The 16,228-nt window shown below is 48.5% G+C and overlaps 2 protein-coding genes across 3 annotated transcripts; both read right to left on the bottom strand.

Annotated features, from left to right (window-relative positions):
• Positions 1 to 618: 618 nt before the first annotated feature.
• Positions 619 to 966, bottom strand: LOC144706038 (protein GL2-INTERACTING REPRESSOR 1-like). The gene has a single exon (XM_078578911.1). The coding sequence runs from the start codon at positions 964 to 966 to the stop codon at positions 619 to 621; it is 348 nt and encodes a 115-aa protein (XP_078435037.1).
• A 1,578-nt stretch (positions 967 to 2,544) lies between these two features.
• Positions 2,545 to 16,022, bottom strand: LOC144705238 (pentatricopeptide (PPR) repeat-containing protein). 2 transcript variants are annotated; one of them, XM_078577823.1, is made up of 11 exons: positions 15,056 to 16,022; positions 14,356 to 14,483; positions 13,846 to 13,986; positions 13,148 to 13,234; positions 12,799 to 12,952; positions 12,093 to 12,152; positions 11,576 to 12,004; positions 5,164 to 5,459; positions 4,485 to 4,614; positions 3,612 to 4,172; positions 2,545 to 2,960 (listed from the first exon to the last, which is right to left on the bottom strand). In XM_078577823.1, the coding sequence occupies exons 1-10, from the start codon at positions 15,890 to 15,892 to the stop codon at positions 3,657 to 3,659; spliced, it is 2,778 nt and encodes a 925-aa protein (XP_078433949.1). In that variant the 5' UTR covers positions 15,893 to 16,022; the 3' UTR covers positions 2,545 to 2,960; positions 3,612 to 3,656. The 2 variants fall into 2 exon arrangements, with proteins under 2 accessions (XP_078433949.1, XP_078433948.1); XM_078577822.1 differs by having other exon boundaries at positions 3,657 to 4,172.
• Positions 16,023 to 16,228: the final 206 nt, after the last annotated feature.

The following is a 16,228-nucleotide window of genomic DNA, read 5'->3' as shown; positions in this document are numbered from 1 at the left end:
ACGCTCGATGGCATTTTTTTGCAGTAGAGATGTCATCTCCCAACGAATCAGTAACTCTCACAAACCCAACCCATCATCTCCCTCTCTTCAAGAATTATCGGGTTAAGACGAAAAACCTCGGGTTTAAAGTGGAATTCTGAATAATAGTCTCTTTCACTGACGAATGCTCGACAGCCAATCTCTTCCTCTGCAGCAAAGATGACATTTTTCTAACGAATCAATAACTTAAAAAGAAAAACACAGCCACCCCATCTCTCCCCTCCCTTCAACGATTCTCGGGTCTACAATAAAACCTCCAGTTTTGAGCGGAATTCTGAATTACAATCTCTTTCATCGACGGACGCACGCTCAACGGCATTTGCAGCAAAGAGGACATTTTTTTTAGCTAAACAAGAACTTACCACGGGCATCAAAGCCAACCCGTCATCTCCCTCTCCTCAAGGATTCTCGGGTTTAGACGGAAATCTAGAATTTTAAGTGGAATTCTGAATAACAATCACTTTCATTGACGAACGCTCAACGGCATTCGCAGCAAAGATGACATCTTTCTAACTAATCCAATAACTTAACAAGAAAAACACATCCACCCCATCTCTCCAACGATTCTCGGGTCAAGAATCAGTTCTTCTTGGCAGCGGCGGTGTTCTTGTGGTCGTTGAGAAAGTCGAGGAGGACGGTGCTCTTGCACTTGGGGCACTTGGGATCGTCTTCAGAGAGCATAACGTACATAAGACAGCGCGGGCAGCCCAGCAAAACCATCGACGTGGCCTCCGGACTGCTCGCGTATCGCCCCTGCTCTGAATCCGACGACAGACACGAGCTCGGCGACGAAGAAGACGACGCCGGCGACCCCTCCGGCGACCCTCCGCCGCGCACGGCGGCGACCTGCGCCGCTGTCAATCTTGCCGGCGGAATAGTCAGGTTCAGCCTCAGGTCCAGCCTCGGCCCCTTCCCACTTCTACTCATCTCTCTTCCTCAGAAGAAGATAACCAACGATAATCTTGATCCGAACGACGGAGATAGAGGTAAGTTTTGCTTGCTCTCATGGCCTTGGAGTCGACGAATTTATATAGGGAAGCCGGGGGTTGGCACGAGTGATGAGAGGAGAGAGATAGAGACGAGAGTTTTATTAAATTCTCTTGTTTTATTGGTGTAACTATGCTTTTATGCTTTCTATTTAATGATATTAGCCGAACAGAGGAGGAGCGATTCAATGGAATCGCAGGGTCGGTGAGATGTTCAAGAATGTAGCCTTCTTCCCCGGCCGTAGCTCTGTTTCCCTCTTCAGAGAAGAGAGAAAAACACAGTGAGAGAGATGGGTCTTGACAAGTGTTCTTCCTTAACTAAGCCCGCATCTCTCTCGGTTTTATGAGAGAGCGGTTCTCTGTCATCGACGACGTGTTGAGTGTTCAAAGCTCTCTCTCGAGGGTTCTCCGATATTCCTCTCCGGGAGAAAAACAAGCTGCTATTGATAATATCAAAGCTAATTTATTGCGTCGTTGAAGATTCGCGACATCGATTTATTTCATTTGGCATATACTATCAATGCAATGCGGCCATCTCTTCCCTTGCAATCTCTCTCTCCAACTCCATCTCTCTGCTCTTGAAGAGCTCGGCAAACTATGAGCAAATAAATAAAAAGAAGACAATGTCAGCGCTCGATCAAGGCGGGTAATGAAGATGAGCCTTGCCATTAATGGTCTCTGGCCTTGAATTACGACTACCGATCCGTCTATTCAATCCCTTGCGACTATTAATGCTCGCCACTTCTCTCTCTACTGCCCATGCATACGTATAATGCGGTTTCATGGTCGAGAGAGAGATAATAAGAGATGGATAAGACTCGCGGAGCTCGAAAAGGGTCCTTAAACGCGCCTGAGCTGATCATAAAATCTCTGCAATTCTTCGTTTCCTTCGATTCCTAGAGAGAGGAGCTTCGAGACAAATTAATGATGCCTCATCATTCCATCCATCGCCACCATACGTAAAGCACCTCATCTGCATCATTCAATCGCAGTATTATTATCCATGGACGCCGCTAGAGAGAGAGATGTGAGATGACAGGATGACGTGGCCAGACCGCAGGATGGAATATCACTGTTCCGATGGGTCGGATCGCCGCTCATCGGCGAAGGAGAGGAGAGAGAGATGAGCGAAAACCATTGAGTACATCATGTATACATGGAAATTCTATCTTATTTGTACACGAGACTGTTCATAATTCAGATATATCTGTCATCAGCAAAGGAGAGATGATTGAAAACAATCCGGAAGATGATTTCTCTATCTATCGGCTCTGGAGGATAGATATGACAATTTTCTCACTCATTTGCAGCGATGTGAGAGAGAGATTGTGTACCCCAGACCCTTCGTAATTCAGATATCTCTTTCATCAGCAAAGGATAGAGAGATGAGGGTAGATCACTCTTATCTATATCTCTCTCTCATTTGCAGTGACACAAGAAGAGAGATACATCGACAGAGAGAGAGTGCTGGAATTCATGCCTTCAGTTGTAGATAATGTGTCTCTCCGTAGAAGAGATGAGAGAGAAAACACAACATTAAAGAGTTTCATTTACGATCATTGGACATTATTGCATAAAAAACCCGTCAGGGGTCAGTATTCTCCCAATATCTCTACTCTGTGGAAGGAATTGAAAAGGAGAAGAGAGAGAGAGAGAGAGAGAGAGGCCCACAGTCAGGGAAGAGGATCTGAGATGTAGGCTACTTCCGAGGGTGCCACATGGCCATCATTTATGTATGTTGGGTGCCAGCATATCCATGCCATGGCAACATGGCTCATAAATATTTCACATAGTTCACCATTAAATGAGAAAGCTGCGCTTCCGGGCAGCCTTGAATCAACTGTGGATAATGATTGACCCTCTATATTAAATGAGATCATCAGGGTGTCTGAGCTCCTTCAAAGCTGGCCCTCCTCTATCACTTTTTACACCATTCTGCAAAAAAAATGGAAAGAATTATAAATTATCTTCTCATTTGCGAAAAAACGATCAAGAAGTGGAAAAACGGAAAAGAAAATGGCATCCCGTGCATTGACCCGCTTCCCACTTCTAGAAAATAAAATAAATTATTGGATGACCAAACTAGAACCGGTATCTGCAGTCTTTATCATCATCCTCACCATGAGCCTCATTGAATAAGCAATTATCCTTCTCATTTACGAGCAATAAGCAAGAAACGGAAAAATAATGAGGAATAATAGGGCATCCCTTGCTTTGACCTGCTCTCCACTTTTAAAATAAATAAAAATTAAAGGAAGATCAAACCTAGAACAAGATATCTATAGTCTTCTCCATCATCATTATCTTCAAGGCCTCACCGGATAAAAAATTATTCTTCTCATATACGGCTATGAAGCAAGAAATGGAAAATTAGGAAAATAAAATAGCATCTCATGCCTTGACCTGCTCTCCACTTCTAAAATAAATAAAAATTAATGGAAGATCAAACCTAGATTAAGATATCTATAGTCTCCTCCATCATCATTATCATCAAGGCCTCACCGGATAAAAAATTATTCTTCTCATATACGGCTATGAAGCAAGAAATGGAAAATTAGGAAAATAAAATAGCATCTCATGCTTGACCTGCCCTTTCTTCTGGAATAAATAATAAATAATGGAAGATCAAACCTAGAACCAGGATCTGTGGTCTTCTTCTCCATCATCATCATTATCATCATCCTCGTCATCGTCATCATCATCATCAGCCGCTCTGGATGTACGTCCATCAAGCTGATCAGAATTATGATCCAGAGGCTCTAACGAGTTCCAAGCCGGGGGGAAGGTCCTCTGAAGCGCCTCTGTGATTTCCCCTCCTGATCTCTCAATCTTCCTCAGGCACTTGGACCAATGAACAGCGGTGCCCAGGTCAACGGTCATGTTGAATTCCACCATCTCTCTGCAGATGGTCAAGATCCCAGACCGGAGATAACCCTCAGCGACGGTTGCCCTGGACAAGAGTGACGTCATCAAGCAGTGGTAGGCAGCTCTGTCCGGCTTCAACCCTGAATTCTTCATTTCCTCGAAGCACGCTAGGGCTTTCTCCGGCACTGATGCCCTAGCCCAACCCTTAATCAAGGTGGTGAACGTCTTTAAATTTGGGTTGATCCCAGCCATCTTCATATCCTCCACCGTCTTTGTTGCTCTCTGCAATTAAGAAAAGATGAACATGAATACTTGTAATTTATTATCCTCAACATTATGGTTTTTATTGACATGGGTGTGGAAAGATCAACATTTAAATCATATAATCATCCCACTGAAGAATTCAGCATTTCGACATTGTTGTTTTTTAAACATTGGGTTCCCCGACGGAGTTTTCTCTGAATGGAACCCCAATATTTTGCAGTTTGTACTTTTCAAATATATATATATATATACTGCAGTTTGTTGAGAATATCATGTTACAATGTCTTGAATTCTCATTTATATAATAGAGGTCAAGGACTTTTGACTTACAGACATGTCGCCCGCCTTGCAACATGCGTTTATGAACGATGTGTAGGTGTGGATATCTGGGAGGACACCCTCTCTCTTCATTTGCTGGATTAAGTCTGCAGCTTCCCACACGTCCCCTCTCCTCGCCCACCTGCACAAGTTTATCCAAAAAGACTCGCAAATTTAAATATCACAGACAACAGAAATTTTAAGAAAATTTTAAACACAGTGATCCTGGTCTAAATAAAATTTGTAGAAAAACTCACATTGAACCCCAGATAATTTTACAATAAACGGAGACATTCAGAATCTGTTTAAGAACAAGGAGGTATGTCCAGAAGACTATCCAAATGAAAGTTGTCGGAGACGAATAACTCTTTTTAAAAATCATAAATTTCAAATTAGCATATGCACAAAGAAAAACAGAGATATTTAATATTAAAATAAACTGTATGGCAATTGTTGAGAAAGAATATGATAGAGACCTCTGGTAGGTCTCCATTAAGCATGAGGTAGAGAGAGAGAGGAAAAAACAAATAACAGTCTGGGCTGGAGGCTGTACCCTCTCGGGAAGGATCTTCCCCCCAATTCCAAATCTTCTTGTTTGCCCTCCTTCAGGGAGGGCTACAAGTACTTATAGGGGAATTACTCTTAAGGGAAAATGTCAAAAAATACCCCTGAATGTGTGCGGAAGGCGTACCCATCGATAAGTATATTATAGACGAAGGTATTTCGGGGGATCTTCTGAACAAACATCTCTCTCGTGACAGCTAAAGCGCTCTGCATTCTTCCTGATTTGCAGCAAGCCTTGAGGAGCGCCTCATAAGTGAATACATCAAGCTTCAGGCCCTCTTCCTTGATTTTGGTGAAGTATTCGAAGGCCTTCCCAGTGTTGCCAACGGATGCATAGCCTTCCATCACGGTGGTGTACGTACGCTCGTTGGGCTGGACCCCGGACATTAGCATCCTGTCAATGACTGCTACGGCCTTCTCAATCTGCAAGTAATGAAGAGAGCGAGGGTGGGTAAGGGAGATGGAAGAAAAACTGTCTCCCTTTTACCAAATGTATGGGATGGAGATCTGGAACCATGAATGACATATATGAAAAACTATGAAATAAAGTAGGCTAAGACACTCCCAATATCACCGTAAATATTATAGACACAATGACTCACTTGATTGAACTTTCAATATAGCTTTACAGAATATATGGGTTCATCTCAATGACAATTACAAAAGATACTGTGATAGATAGCGACAGAGAGACACACAGGCAGAGAGAAAGGTAGAGTCCCTGAGAACGACAGAGGGAGAGAGAGAGATAAATATAGAATCACAGACAGAGAGAGAGAATAGAGAGTCACAGAAAGAGAGCGAAATGACAGACAGGGAGACAGAAAGAGGGGAGAGAGAGAATCGGACAGAGAGAGAGATAGAGAGAAAGACAAGTAGACAAACAGAGAGACAGGAAGAGGGAGAGACAGAGAGAGAAAAAGGACAAGTGGGTAGAAAGAGGGAGAGGCGGATAGAGAGACAGGCGGACATAAGACAGAGAAATTGTTAGTGAGAGGACTCTCCTAGTGGGTCATGTTCTATAAACCCACTAGGCTCCCTCACTTATCACTAACTCATATTCTCTCCTCTCTCTCTCCTAGGGTATATATACCCCTCCTCATGTACATTCTAGTAAAGGATTTCATTTCCTCTCCTTCCTCCAAGCCCTAGCATGGAGTTCAACATGGTATCAGAGCCAAGCTCTTGATCCCCATCTCTAGCCCTAAGCCTGTGTGCGGGCTTCTTCTTCTTCTTCTTCTTCTTCTTCTTCTTCACCATCACCCTCTCAATCTTCTCCTTGCTCGCACGCAAGAAGCGCCGCCGCCCGCAAGCAGCCGCCCGCGAGCAGCCGCCCGCAGGCAGCCGCCGCGCAGCGCAGCCGCCCGCAAGCCGCCGCCCGCGAGCAGCGCCGCACGAGCGCCGCCCGCAAGCCGCCGCCGCAGCAGCCGCCGCGAGCAGCCGCCGCAGCAGCCGCCCGCAGCAGCCGCCCGCGAGCAGCGCCGCGAGCAGCGCCGGCACGGACTGCCGCGCGAGCAGCGCCGCGACGAGCGCCGCCGCAGCCGCCGCCGCAGCAGCCGCCGCGAGCAGCCGCCGCAGCAGCCGCCGCGAGCAGCGCCGCGAGCAGCGCCGCACGAGCGCCGCCGCAAGCCGCCGCCGCAGCAGCCGCCGCGAGCAGCCGCAGCAGCCGCCGCGAGCAGCGCCGACGACCGCCGCCCGCAAGCCGCCCGCAGTAGCCGCCGCGAGCAGCGCGCGAGCAGCGCAGCCGCCGCAGCAGCCGCCGCGAGCAGCGCCGCAGCAGCGCCGCAGCAGCGCCGCGAGCAGCGCCGCGAGCAGCGCCGCACGGACCGCCGCCCGCAAGCAACTGTCTCCCGCTTCGGACCGTGTTCGGTTCTTCGCGCTGCCGCTGCTGCTGTTTGCCGTCATGTCGACTACCTCCAGCATGGGCAGTGATCCGTCTGCATCCACTGCCCCGACGCCAACCCAAGCAGATTTCACCGCGCTGACTTTGCCCGGGAACTCCGTCGCCGAAAATCGGTGCTCCTCTCCTCCGCCCGGATAACTGCCGTCTCAGTGCTCCGAACTTGATGTCGTGGCTGAAGTTCGCCGAGTACACTCTGCGCGCGCCGTCTGCTCCAGAAACATCTCACCTGCCAGCCCTCCCGTCACGGACCCGCATTTCCCGGCCTGGAGTGCCGAGCAGTACTTCGCCCACTCCTGGCTCTTAACTCACACTCTCTCGGGAGGTCTATGACAAGTTCCTCCACCTGACGACTCGCTGGAGATCTGGGAGCACGCCGCCGCTACTGCGGGCATGATGCTGATGACTGGAAGATCTTTACTTTGGCCGAGCGGGCGAGTGTACTCCGACATGGCACCATGTCCATTATGGACTATAGCCTTGCCCACCAAGCCCTGTGGCGAGGTGGACTATTACATGCCGGTGGGGATCCGACTGCGCCGACCGCCATGCTCTCAAGCTCCGCTACATGTCATTTCGACAAGCTGAATCCGGAATATGCGGATGTCAGGCGCCGGGCTCTTCACTCCCAGACTCCTCTTCCGGACTTCGATGGTCTGGTTAAGGAGTTGACGGAGTTGAAAGCAGCCTTCGCCGCCAACGCCCGCTGCTGGACCTGCCTGCCGAGTCCCCGGCGAGAGTGCTGCCCTCCTGTCCCGCCCACGGAGCAACCTCCTTGCTGCCCAAGCCTTCTTCGGGCTCTCGGGCACCGGTGGTTTGCTCTACCGCGTAAGCGAATCATCTTGAGGCCCGTGCATCAAGAAATTTTTGGACAGTACCCGGATCCGGAGGTCGCCTCGCCGTCATCAGCTCCTGCCTCGCCGCCCGCCGGTCCCGCAGCCAGAGCCCATCTTGCCCAGGCACCGCCCCGCCGCCTCTAGCTCCAGCCATCCAGCCATGACTAATGATCAGCTGACTGCCGAACTTGTCCGTCTCAGCTCCCAGCTGGCTGCCCTGCAGACCGGGTCTTCTTCGCAGCCTACCGTGGCTCACTTCAGTGATTTCGGTGCGTTCTTCCTTCCCAAGTCAGATCAGTGGTATTGTGGACACTGCCCTCCAAGCTCCCTTCGTTTGGATACCACCTGGGTGCTTGATACTGGGCCACAGAGCATATGACCCCGCTCAACCACCGGTTTCTGTCCCACGAGCGCACCTTGGTGGTCGAGCTGTCCACACGGGCGGGTGGGGACGACCGCGTGACTGGTATCGGGTCGATCCATGTGGATGGCCTTGGTATCATTCACAACGCCCTTCATGTTCCGCCCCTTCAGACTTATTTATGTCACCGCAGGCGACTCGCCGATGCGTCCATTGCTCGCTCCACATTCAGTCTGATGGGATCTTTTTGACTGACAAGGTGGGGAAGACTTTGCGAATTAGGCGCCGGATGGCCTACTGCTGTTGGACGAGGGGCGGTCGGGAACCCGTGCAGCGGTGCTTGTTGACGGTCGAGGACCAGCGCCGCAGCGCTTCTACTCACTCACCAGCGGCTCGGGCATCCGTCTTTCCATGTTTTGAAAAGACTTTTTCCGACATTGTGTACTGGCTTGACCTCTCTTCTGTTGTTTGTGATGCATGCAAACTGGCGAAGCATCGCCGGCCTCCTTCCTCCGTCGACTTCTCACAGTGATGTTCCCTTATATCGCATTCATAGCGATGTATGGGGTCCGTCGCGACAGGCCAGCCTGAAGGGACACCGGTGGTTCTTGATCTTTGTTGATGAGGCCACCGTTACACGTGGACCTACTTGTTGCCGCCCAAGAGCGCCGCCTCGACTGTTCAAGCCTTCTGCACCATGCTTCAGACTCAGTTTGGCCGGACTATTCAGCGGTTCCGGTCCGACAATGCGCGGGACTACGTCAACCAGGAGTTGAACTCGTATTTCACCGCCCATGGGATTCTCCACGAGACGTCTTGCGTGGCGACGCCCGAGCAGAATGGCCTTGCCGAGCGGCGTATTGGGTATGTCACGTCGACTGCCCGCACTCTCCTGCTGGACTACCACGTCCCGTGGACTTATTGGGGGGAAGCCGTTCTGACGAGTACTCATCTCATCAACCGGCTGCCCACCCCGACCCTCCAGTTCAGCCCTCCGCTTGACCGGTTGTCGGCTGCCTTTCCCGCCGCGCAGCTCCGCACTCACCTTCTTCCCCGCGTCTTTGGCTGCACGGCATATGTTCATGACACGACGCCCTCCCTGTCAAAGCTGGATGCCCGGCGCCAAATGCGTCTTTGTTGGCTACTCTTCGCCTAGAAAGGGTATAAATGCTTTCATCCCTCTTCTCGCCGGTTTCGCCTCCGCCAATGTCACCTTCTCTGAATTTCAACCCTTCTTCTCTCCCACATCTCCTCCGGCCCCTTGGAGCCGGATCTGGTTCTGGAGCCCGCTGCTCCCTTTCCTCCCACCGCTGCCTCCTCCCACAGTCGCTCCATCCTCCTCTTCTTCTCCTCCACCGGTCGGCCTTCCTTCCTCACCCATTGCGCCTACTCCATTATCTTCCTCCCGAATCCTCGCCTCCTGCTTCCGCTCCTCCCCGCCTGCTGAGTCCTCGCCTTCCTCTCTTCCGCCAGCCATTTCCGAGTCGTCTTCTTCTCCTGCTGACGATGACTCCTGACTTGCCTATCGCTGCGTAAAGGGGTCCGCCAGTGCACCCGCACTCCCCTTTACCCGCTGTTTCCCTATCGCTACTGCGCCAGGTTGAGTACTTCCTGCCGCCTGTTTTTGACCCGCATCGACTCTGTTTTCGTTTCACGCCGCTTATCCGATGCTATTGTTTGTCCTCATTGGAAAGCGCGATGGATGAGGAGATGCGCGCTTGCTCAAAACCACACGTGGGATGTGGTTCCTCTCCCACCCGGAAGACGGCCGTCTCTTGCAAGTGGGTTCACACCCCAAGCACAACGCCGATGGCTCCTGAACGCCGCAAATCGCGCTCGTGGCTCGTGGCTTCACTCAGTCCTCACGGCGTCAACTACCGAGACTTTTTCTCCGGTCACGAAGATGGACACCGCCCGCCTCCTGGCGCTGGCCGCTCATCATGAGTGGTTGATTCGCCAGTTCGACGTTAAGAACGCCTTCCTTCATGGCGATCTTACCGAGGAGGTCTACATGCATCATCCTCCGGGCTACCCTCTCGGGCCTCCGGGGACCGTCTGCCGACTGCGGAAGTCCTTGTATGGACTGAAGCAGTCACCGCGGATGTGGTTCGGCCGCTTCAGCTCCGTCATGCGCGCCGAAGGGTACACCCAGAGCAATGGGGAAGCCACTCTCTTCTTCCGTCACGGCCCGGCCGGGGTCGCTATCCTGGTCGTTTATGTGGACGACATCCTGATCACCGGGTCGGACACTGCCGGCTTCACGCCTCAGCCGCTCCTTGCCCGCGAAGTTCGAGATCAAGGCCCTTGGTCAGCCCCGGTATTTCGTGGGGCTCGAGGTGGCCTAATCGGCTCGTGGTATCTTCATCAGCCAGCAGAAATATACGGTGGACCTGCTAACTTTGACGGGTATGACCGCATGTGCTCCTGTGAAGACCCCCATCGACCCCAACGTCAAGTTGGGCGCCGAGTGACTCTCCGCCGGTCAGCACCCATCAATATCAGCAGTTGGTGGAAACTTATCTGACCCACACGCCCGACATCAGCTATGCAGTTAGCCTTCTCAGTCAGTTCATGCATGCTCCGCATGAGATTCATCGCCAGGCCGCTCACCGGTGCTCGCGTACTGAAGGGCTGTCCCGGGAAGGGTTTACTCTTCCCCGGAGCTCAGAGCCGACTGTAAAGGTATATACAGACGCTGACTATGCAGGCTCGACTGTGGACTACCGGTCTACCACCGGTCTTGCATCTTGCCTTCGGGGCCTTGTGAGCTGGAAAAGCAGCAAGCAGGATCGTGTCTCCGCTCGAGTGCAGAGGCGGAATACCGAGCACTTGCGGATGGGGCCTCTGAGGCTCAGTGGATTCACGGGTGCTCCGCGAACGTCGCGTCAAGTACACCCGCCCGATCCACTTTTATTGTGACAACAAATCGGCTATTGCCTTGGCTCAAAATCCGGGCCAGACGGGTCGCATCAAGCACATGGAGATCAACCGCTACTTCTTCAAGGAGCGGATGGACGAGGGCTTGTTCGACTTGTCTTTCGTGCCGCCATCCGACCAGGCGCCGATGTTCTCGAAGGGATTATCAAATCCTCTCCTTGTTTACCTCCAAGCTTGGCATGGATGACATCCATACCTCGCTTATGGGGGCTGTTAGTGAGAGGACTCTCCTAGTGGGTCATGTTCTATAAACCCACTAGGCTCCCTCACTTATCACTAACTCATATTCTCTCCTCTCTCTCTCCTAGGGTATATATACCCCTCCTCATGTACATTCTAGTAAAGGATTTCATTTCCTCTCCTTCCTCCAAGCCCTAGCATGGAGTTCAACAGAAATAAAAAGAGCCACAGAGGGAGAGAGCGAGACAGAGAGAAAAAGACAGAATGAGAGAGGGAGAGAAAGTCACAGAAAGGGAGAGAGAGACACAGAGAGAGAGAGAGATACCTGTTGCTTCCTTACAAGACCAAGGACAAGAACATTGTACGTCTCTACGGTGGGGATACACCCAGACCGCCTCATTGTATCAAGAATCTCTAGAGCTCTTCGCATATCTCCAGATAGGGCAAAGCCATAAATAATTGGCTGGAATGTTCTCGTTGAAGGCCGGTACCTCGCCTTCTGCATCTCTTCAAATGTTCGAACTGCCCGGTCCATGTTGCCCATCTTACAGAATGCATTTATGATGATGTTGTACATCACAGAGTCCGGTTTCAAGCCCTTCTTCATCATGTATTCGAATATCGCAAATGCATTCGCATAATCCTTCAATTGGATGAACCCATTGATCAACATGGAGTAAGTCTTGTTGTTGTGCTCAATTCCCCGTGATTCCATTGTCTGGCCAATCTCGACAGCCTTTGCAACCTTTCCGATCTGATGAAAGTCAATGAATTTCATGATATCACTACAAACTGAGCACAGTTGCAGTAGAAATGGCCTAAAGAATCTCCAGAGATCATACCTTTGTGTACAAGTTAATTAGACAACCATAGCTGATTATTGATGGCGTAAAGCCACACTCCTGCAGATAGTAAGGAATGGAGTGATTCATACAAAATCTCAAGATACGATAAAATACGGTATTCAAGATATTTGAAGACTTTTTTTTGAAAAATCCAAGATATTTGAAGATATTTTTAATTGAACGTCATCAAGTGGTATTTCCGATACTAGGAAAATATTAAGACAAAAATTATAGAGGTTATAAAATAACAAGGAGTGGCTATCTCGTAGAAGACCGAACAGATAAGGTATAAAAAAGAATTCGAGAAATGTGAATAATTGACAGAAAATCACAGGGTTTATGTTGATAATGGAGTATTGAAAATTTTGAAGACGTCTACTACTGAAATTTATCATGGTAAAAATTTAACAGATTTGTAAAAAAATCCTTGGGCACTGATAGATCTTGGTAAAAATCAGGGTAGGTCTCCATCTGGAATGACATTTGAAGGGTAGAGCGCAAGAGAGATAGAGAGAAGAATAGAAGAAACAAAAGACAACAGGTCTGTATAGGCACCTTCAACCCCAAATGGAGGATCTCCCAAACACATCGACAAGTTTTTTTACTACTCTCCTAAGGGGAGGGCTAAAAGTATTTTAAGGGTACAAGATTAATGTCAAAGACTAAAATACCCCTACTAGTGGTTGGGGATCGTATCAGATACCTTAAGCCGTTCAAAGACGACAAGACATTTTTCTTCATTTCGGGCATTTGTGTACCCATCCATCATGGTATGGTATAGGTCGATGGGGGCATCGATGCCCTGTTCTTCCATTTCCCGTACGAGCTCCTCAGCACGAACCATGTTGCCAGCTTGGCTGACAACATTTAAACCTCTTATCAGTTAAAACCTGTAAATCTCTTCCTAAATGTTGAAAAGGTTTCTAAGTAGCATCTGATATGCACAAAACACTGAAGCTAGCACGGATGCTATTTACATAAATGTCCAACAATTCAGAATACAAGAGACATGGGCATAAAGTCAAACCAAAAGTAAACCATAATGCACTCACCAATGAGCATATACAATATTGCTGTAGATGATGGCATTGAGCTCCGAAGACTTTTCCTTTGCCTCCAAAAAAGTGGAATCTGCAGCTCTTACAACGCCAAGGATAAAAGTAAGTTAGAAGACAAATAGCCCAAACAGTATGGATCAACTAGCGTTTGTCATCCCCGGACAAAGTTGTCTTCATCATCCAGAATCATCATCCACATCGTCATTGTCAAAGATGAGATTGCCATCGTCAACATCATTGTCATCATCATCCTGGCTTAGATGGATGATGATGGTTATGATTTATCATCGTCGTCCAGCCATTTTGAAGAAGGATGAGTAGCTCAAGGAAGCTGGCGTAGGAGCAGATTTGCCCTTCATCGTATCGTCTGCTGGCATCATCGTTGTCTCCAGTGGATAATGATGACAATGACGATAATTACTTCAACATCATTGTCATTCTGCATGGACGGATTGAAGTGACTCATCATCATCGAAGACAGAAAACACTAGGCTCAAACTCCCTCAAATATCTGAAAGCGAACATGCTAATATTTACTTTATATGAGCATGCCACATTCAGTCCTAATCAATACATTGAAATAATCACCAGAGCCATAGAAGAAAAATAACACACACAGATGATCAGTAGCTTAATTAAACCCACTTTTTAATTGATCGAGTCAATAAGAAAATGTAAAAGCTTTTGCTTACTTTGTATCACCGGTGTTCGCAAATCCTCCGATCAGAATGCTATATGTCACCAGTGTCAGCTCAATACCCTCGGCTTTCATTTCCTCTACGCAGGATAATGCACCGCGCATATCTCTGGCAACTGCATAGGCGTGAACAAGGCTGCATGAAATGATGAATCACCTTCAATGCTAGATACAAGGAATAAAATCTAAGTCACCTAGCGTCTGTTTAATGAATAATTCGGAGTAAAAGAGCTATTTGTGGATTGAGATGCCCACGTAAAAATAAAGGAAGGGAATTCCTTCTACCTTTAAAAACACTAAAAATTTTGCAACCAATTTTTTTCACAAAATAATATCAGACCCTTGTAGAAAGTTTGGGATCACGATAAGAATTGATGATCTATCACCTTACGCCTGGTTAATGAATAATGCGGAGTAAAGATAGTTATTTGAGGATCGAGACGACAACGTGAAGAAAGCAAAGGAGTTCGTCCACGACAGGACAGAATTGAGTCTGGAATCTTACTTAGTATACACATAAGAGCTCGGCTCTATCCCTCTTGCACGCATGCTCTCAAAAGTCGAACGCGCATGATGTTTATCCCCTCTCCTTGCGTAGAAGTTCACCATCAAACCATATTCTCGTCTAGAAGGCTGAAATTTGTAAAATGAAAATTTTCAAGATGATATACACGAAATGACTGCTATTTCCATAAAAAATGGTTGAATTTTGGAACTCCAAAAGAAATCGAATCAATAATTAGATCATAAACTTCCGACGGGCAGTATTTACCGACAAGCAAGTACGCTGGAAAGAGATCGGCAGATTAGAGACCTCTTATTTCACGTTGAACACGGAAAATCGAATCTTTTCGATTTTTGATGATGACATACCACGAAAACGATTGCTGTCCCGCGCCTAAATTTATTGAGTTTTGATCGTGAAAGAGAAATAGAATCAGTAATTAGATTAAAAATTCAGAAGAAAGTACCTCCTTCAAGTAAGTATCCCGGAAGGAAATCAAAGGATTAAACAAAAACCAATAATTTCCTCAAGAATGCTGAAATTCAGAAAACAACAATTTTCAAGAAGATAAACGAAGAAATTGATGGAAAACACCCCTCAAAATTGCTTGAAATTGGATCGTGAAAAATAAATAAAAATCAGCAGTAGATCAAAAACCTCAGAAATCAGAGAATAAAGAAGGGTATGCGTAAGCCCAGACCTTCTTTATCTTCTCAAACGCCGATACAACAGCCTGCCAGTTCTCCGGCTGCGTCTCCAAAACCTGTCGAAACTTCCGGCAATCACCATCCCGTTCTTCGTGCCACTTTGATCTATACTCCCTCCCGTTAGATCCAGCGACCCATCTCGCCCTCTCTTCCGCTCTCGCCTGCAATCTCCTCCCATCATCCAACCGCACAGTCAGAACTCTTCCGTGGAACTCAATTCCGTCGAAATCCGCCGCTTGCGCCGCGGCCTCCGTCGCCGTTGGCCCGCCATACAAGATAAAGCAATAACCCAAGTTCCTCTCGGTATCTTCCCTTCCCTTGATCAGGATAACGTTCTTCACCGGGCCAAACTGACGGAAAAACTCCGCGATTTCGTTCTTCTTTATCCAGGGCGGAAGATTCCCAACGAAAATTTTACCACTTTGCGAAGACAGCGGAGAAATGGAGGCATCTGGAGCAAACCCATCATCCGAATTGGAGGATTCTGCAACGGGGGACTCGATTTCAGGGACTATTTCAGCGGGAAGAGGGGGAGGAGGTGGGGAGAGTTTGCTGGAGAGCCAAAGCTTGTTGGCTAGTGGATTCCCGAGCCCGTTTCCCTTAGACGAGGTGGGTGACGGGTTCTGGAGAGGATTTGACGGAGATTTGACATCAGGAGGAGGAGGAGGAGGGGAAGAGAGCGGCCGCTGGAGCGGGGCGACGGATTGCGTGGCTTCTGTTGCTGGAGAGGGTCTTCGCAGAGAAGCGCGCGGGGTTGAAGAAATACGAGATTGTGGCTTCCCCACGAGGAGATTGGGGGCGAAGTGCGGGCTCAGGGAAGCGAAATCCATAAGCCAAACTCTAAATTTCCTCACCGATTATTCATCTGTTCGAAGGATTCTTCGTCTGTTCTTCGCCCCCGAAGCCTGCAGCAGGAACTGAACAAGCGGCAAAGAGAGGATGAGGGAATGGGAATAAGAAGACACTCTATCTTTATAGGGATATATATACCCTTCTAAAATCCTCTCAATGATGCATTCATTTTAAATGATATTACAATTTCAGTACCATAAGTTTACATAGAAGATAATTCACCTTAGTTTTAGGGTAATTCTTCTGATTGGGATAGAGACAGAGATGTCATGGTGTAATGGGAATAAGAAGACGCTCTATCTTTGTAGGTATAT

This window comes from Wolffia australiana, chromosome 7 (assembly GCF_029677425.1).
Source record: "Wolffia australiana isolate 7733 chromosome 7, ASM2967742v1".
In the NCBI taxonomy this organism is placed as follows: domain Eukaryota; kingdom Viridiplantae; phylum Streptophyta; class Magnoliopsida; order Alismatales; family Araceae; genus Wolffia; species Wolffia australiana.
This window is presented reverse-complemented; position numbering and strand designations above follow the sequence as displayed.

Excerpts from the sequence above, each read along its gene's own strand:
- LOC144706038 (XM_078578911.1), bottom strand. The coding sequence starts at position 966 with ATGAGTAGAAGTGGGAAGGGGCCGAGGCTGGACCTGAGGCTGAACCTG.
- LOC144705238 (XM_078577823.1), bottom strand. The coding sequence starts at position 15,892 with ATGGATTTCGCTTCCCTGAGCCCGCACTTCGCCCCCAATCTCCTCGTG. Across the intron at positions 12,953-13,147 it reads AATATTGTATATGCTCATTG|CCAAGCTGGCAACATGGTTC; the intron begins GTGAGTGCATTA and ends AAATGTTGTCAG. Across the intron at positions 12,005-12,092 it reads TAATTAACTTGTACACAAAG|ATCGGAAAGGTTGCAAAGGC; the intron begins GTATGATCTCTG and ends GACTTTCATCAG.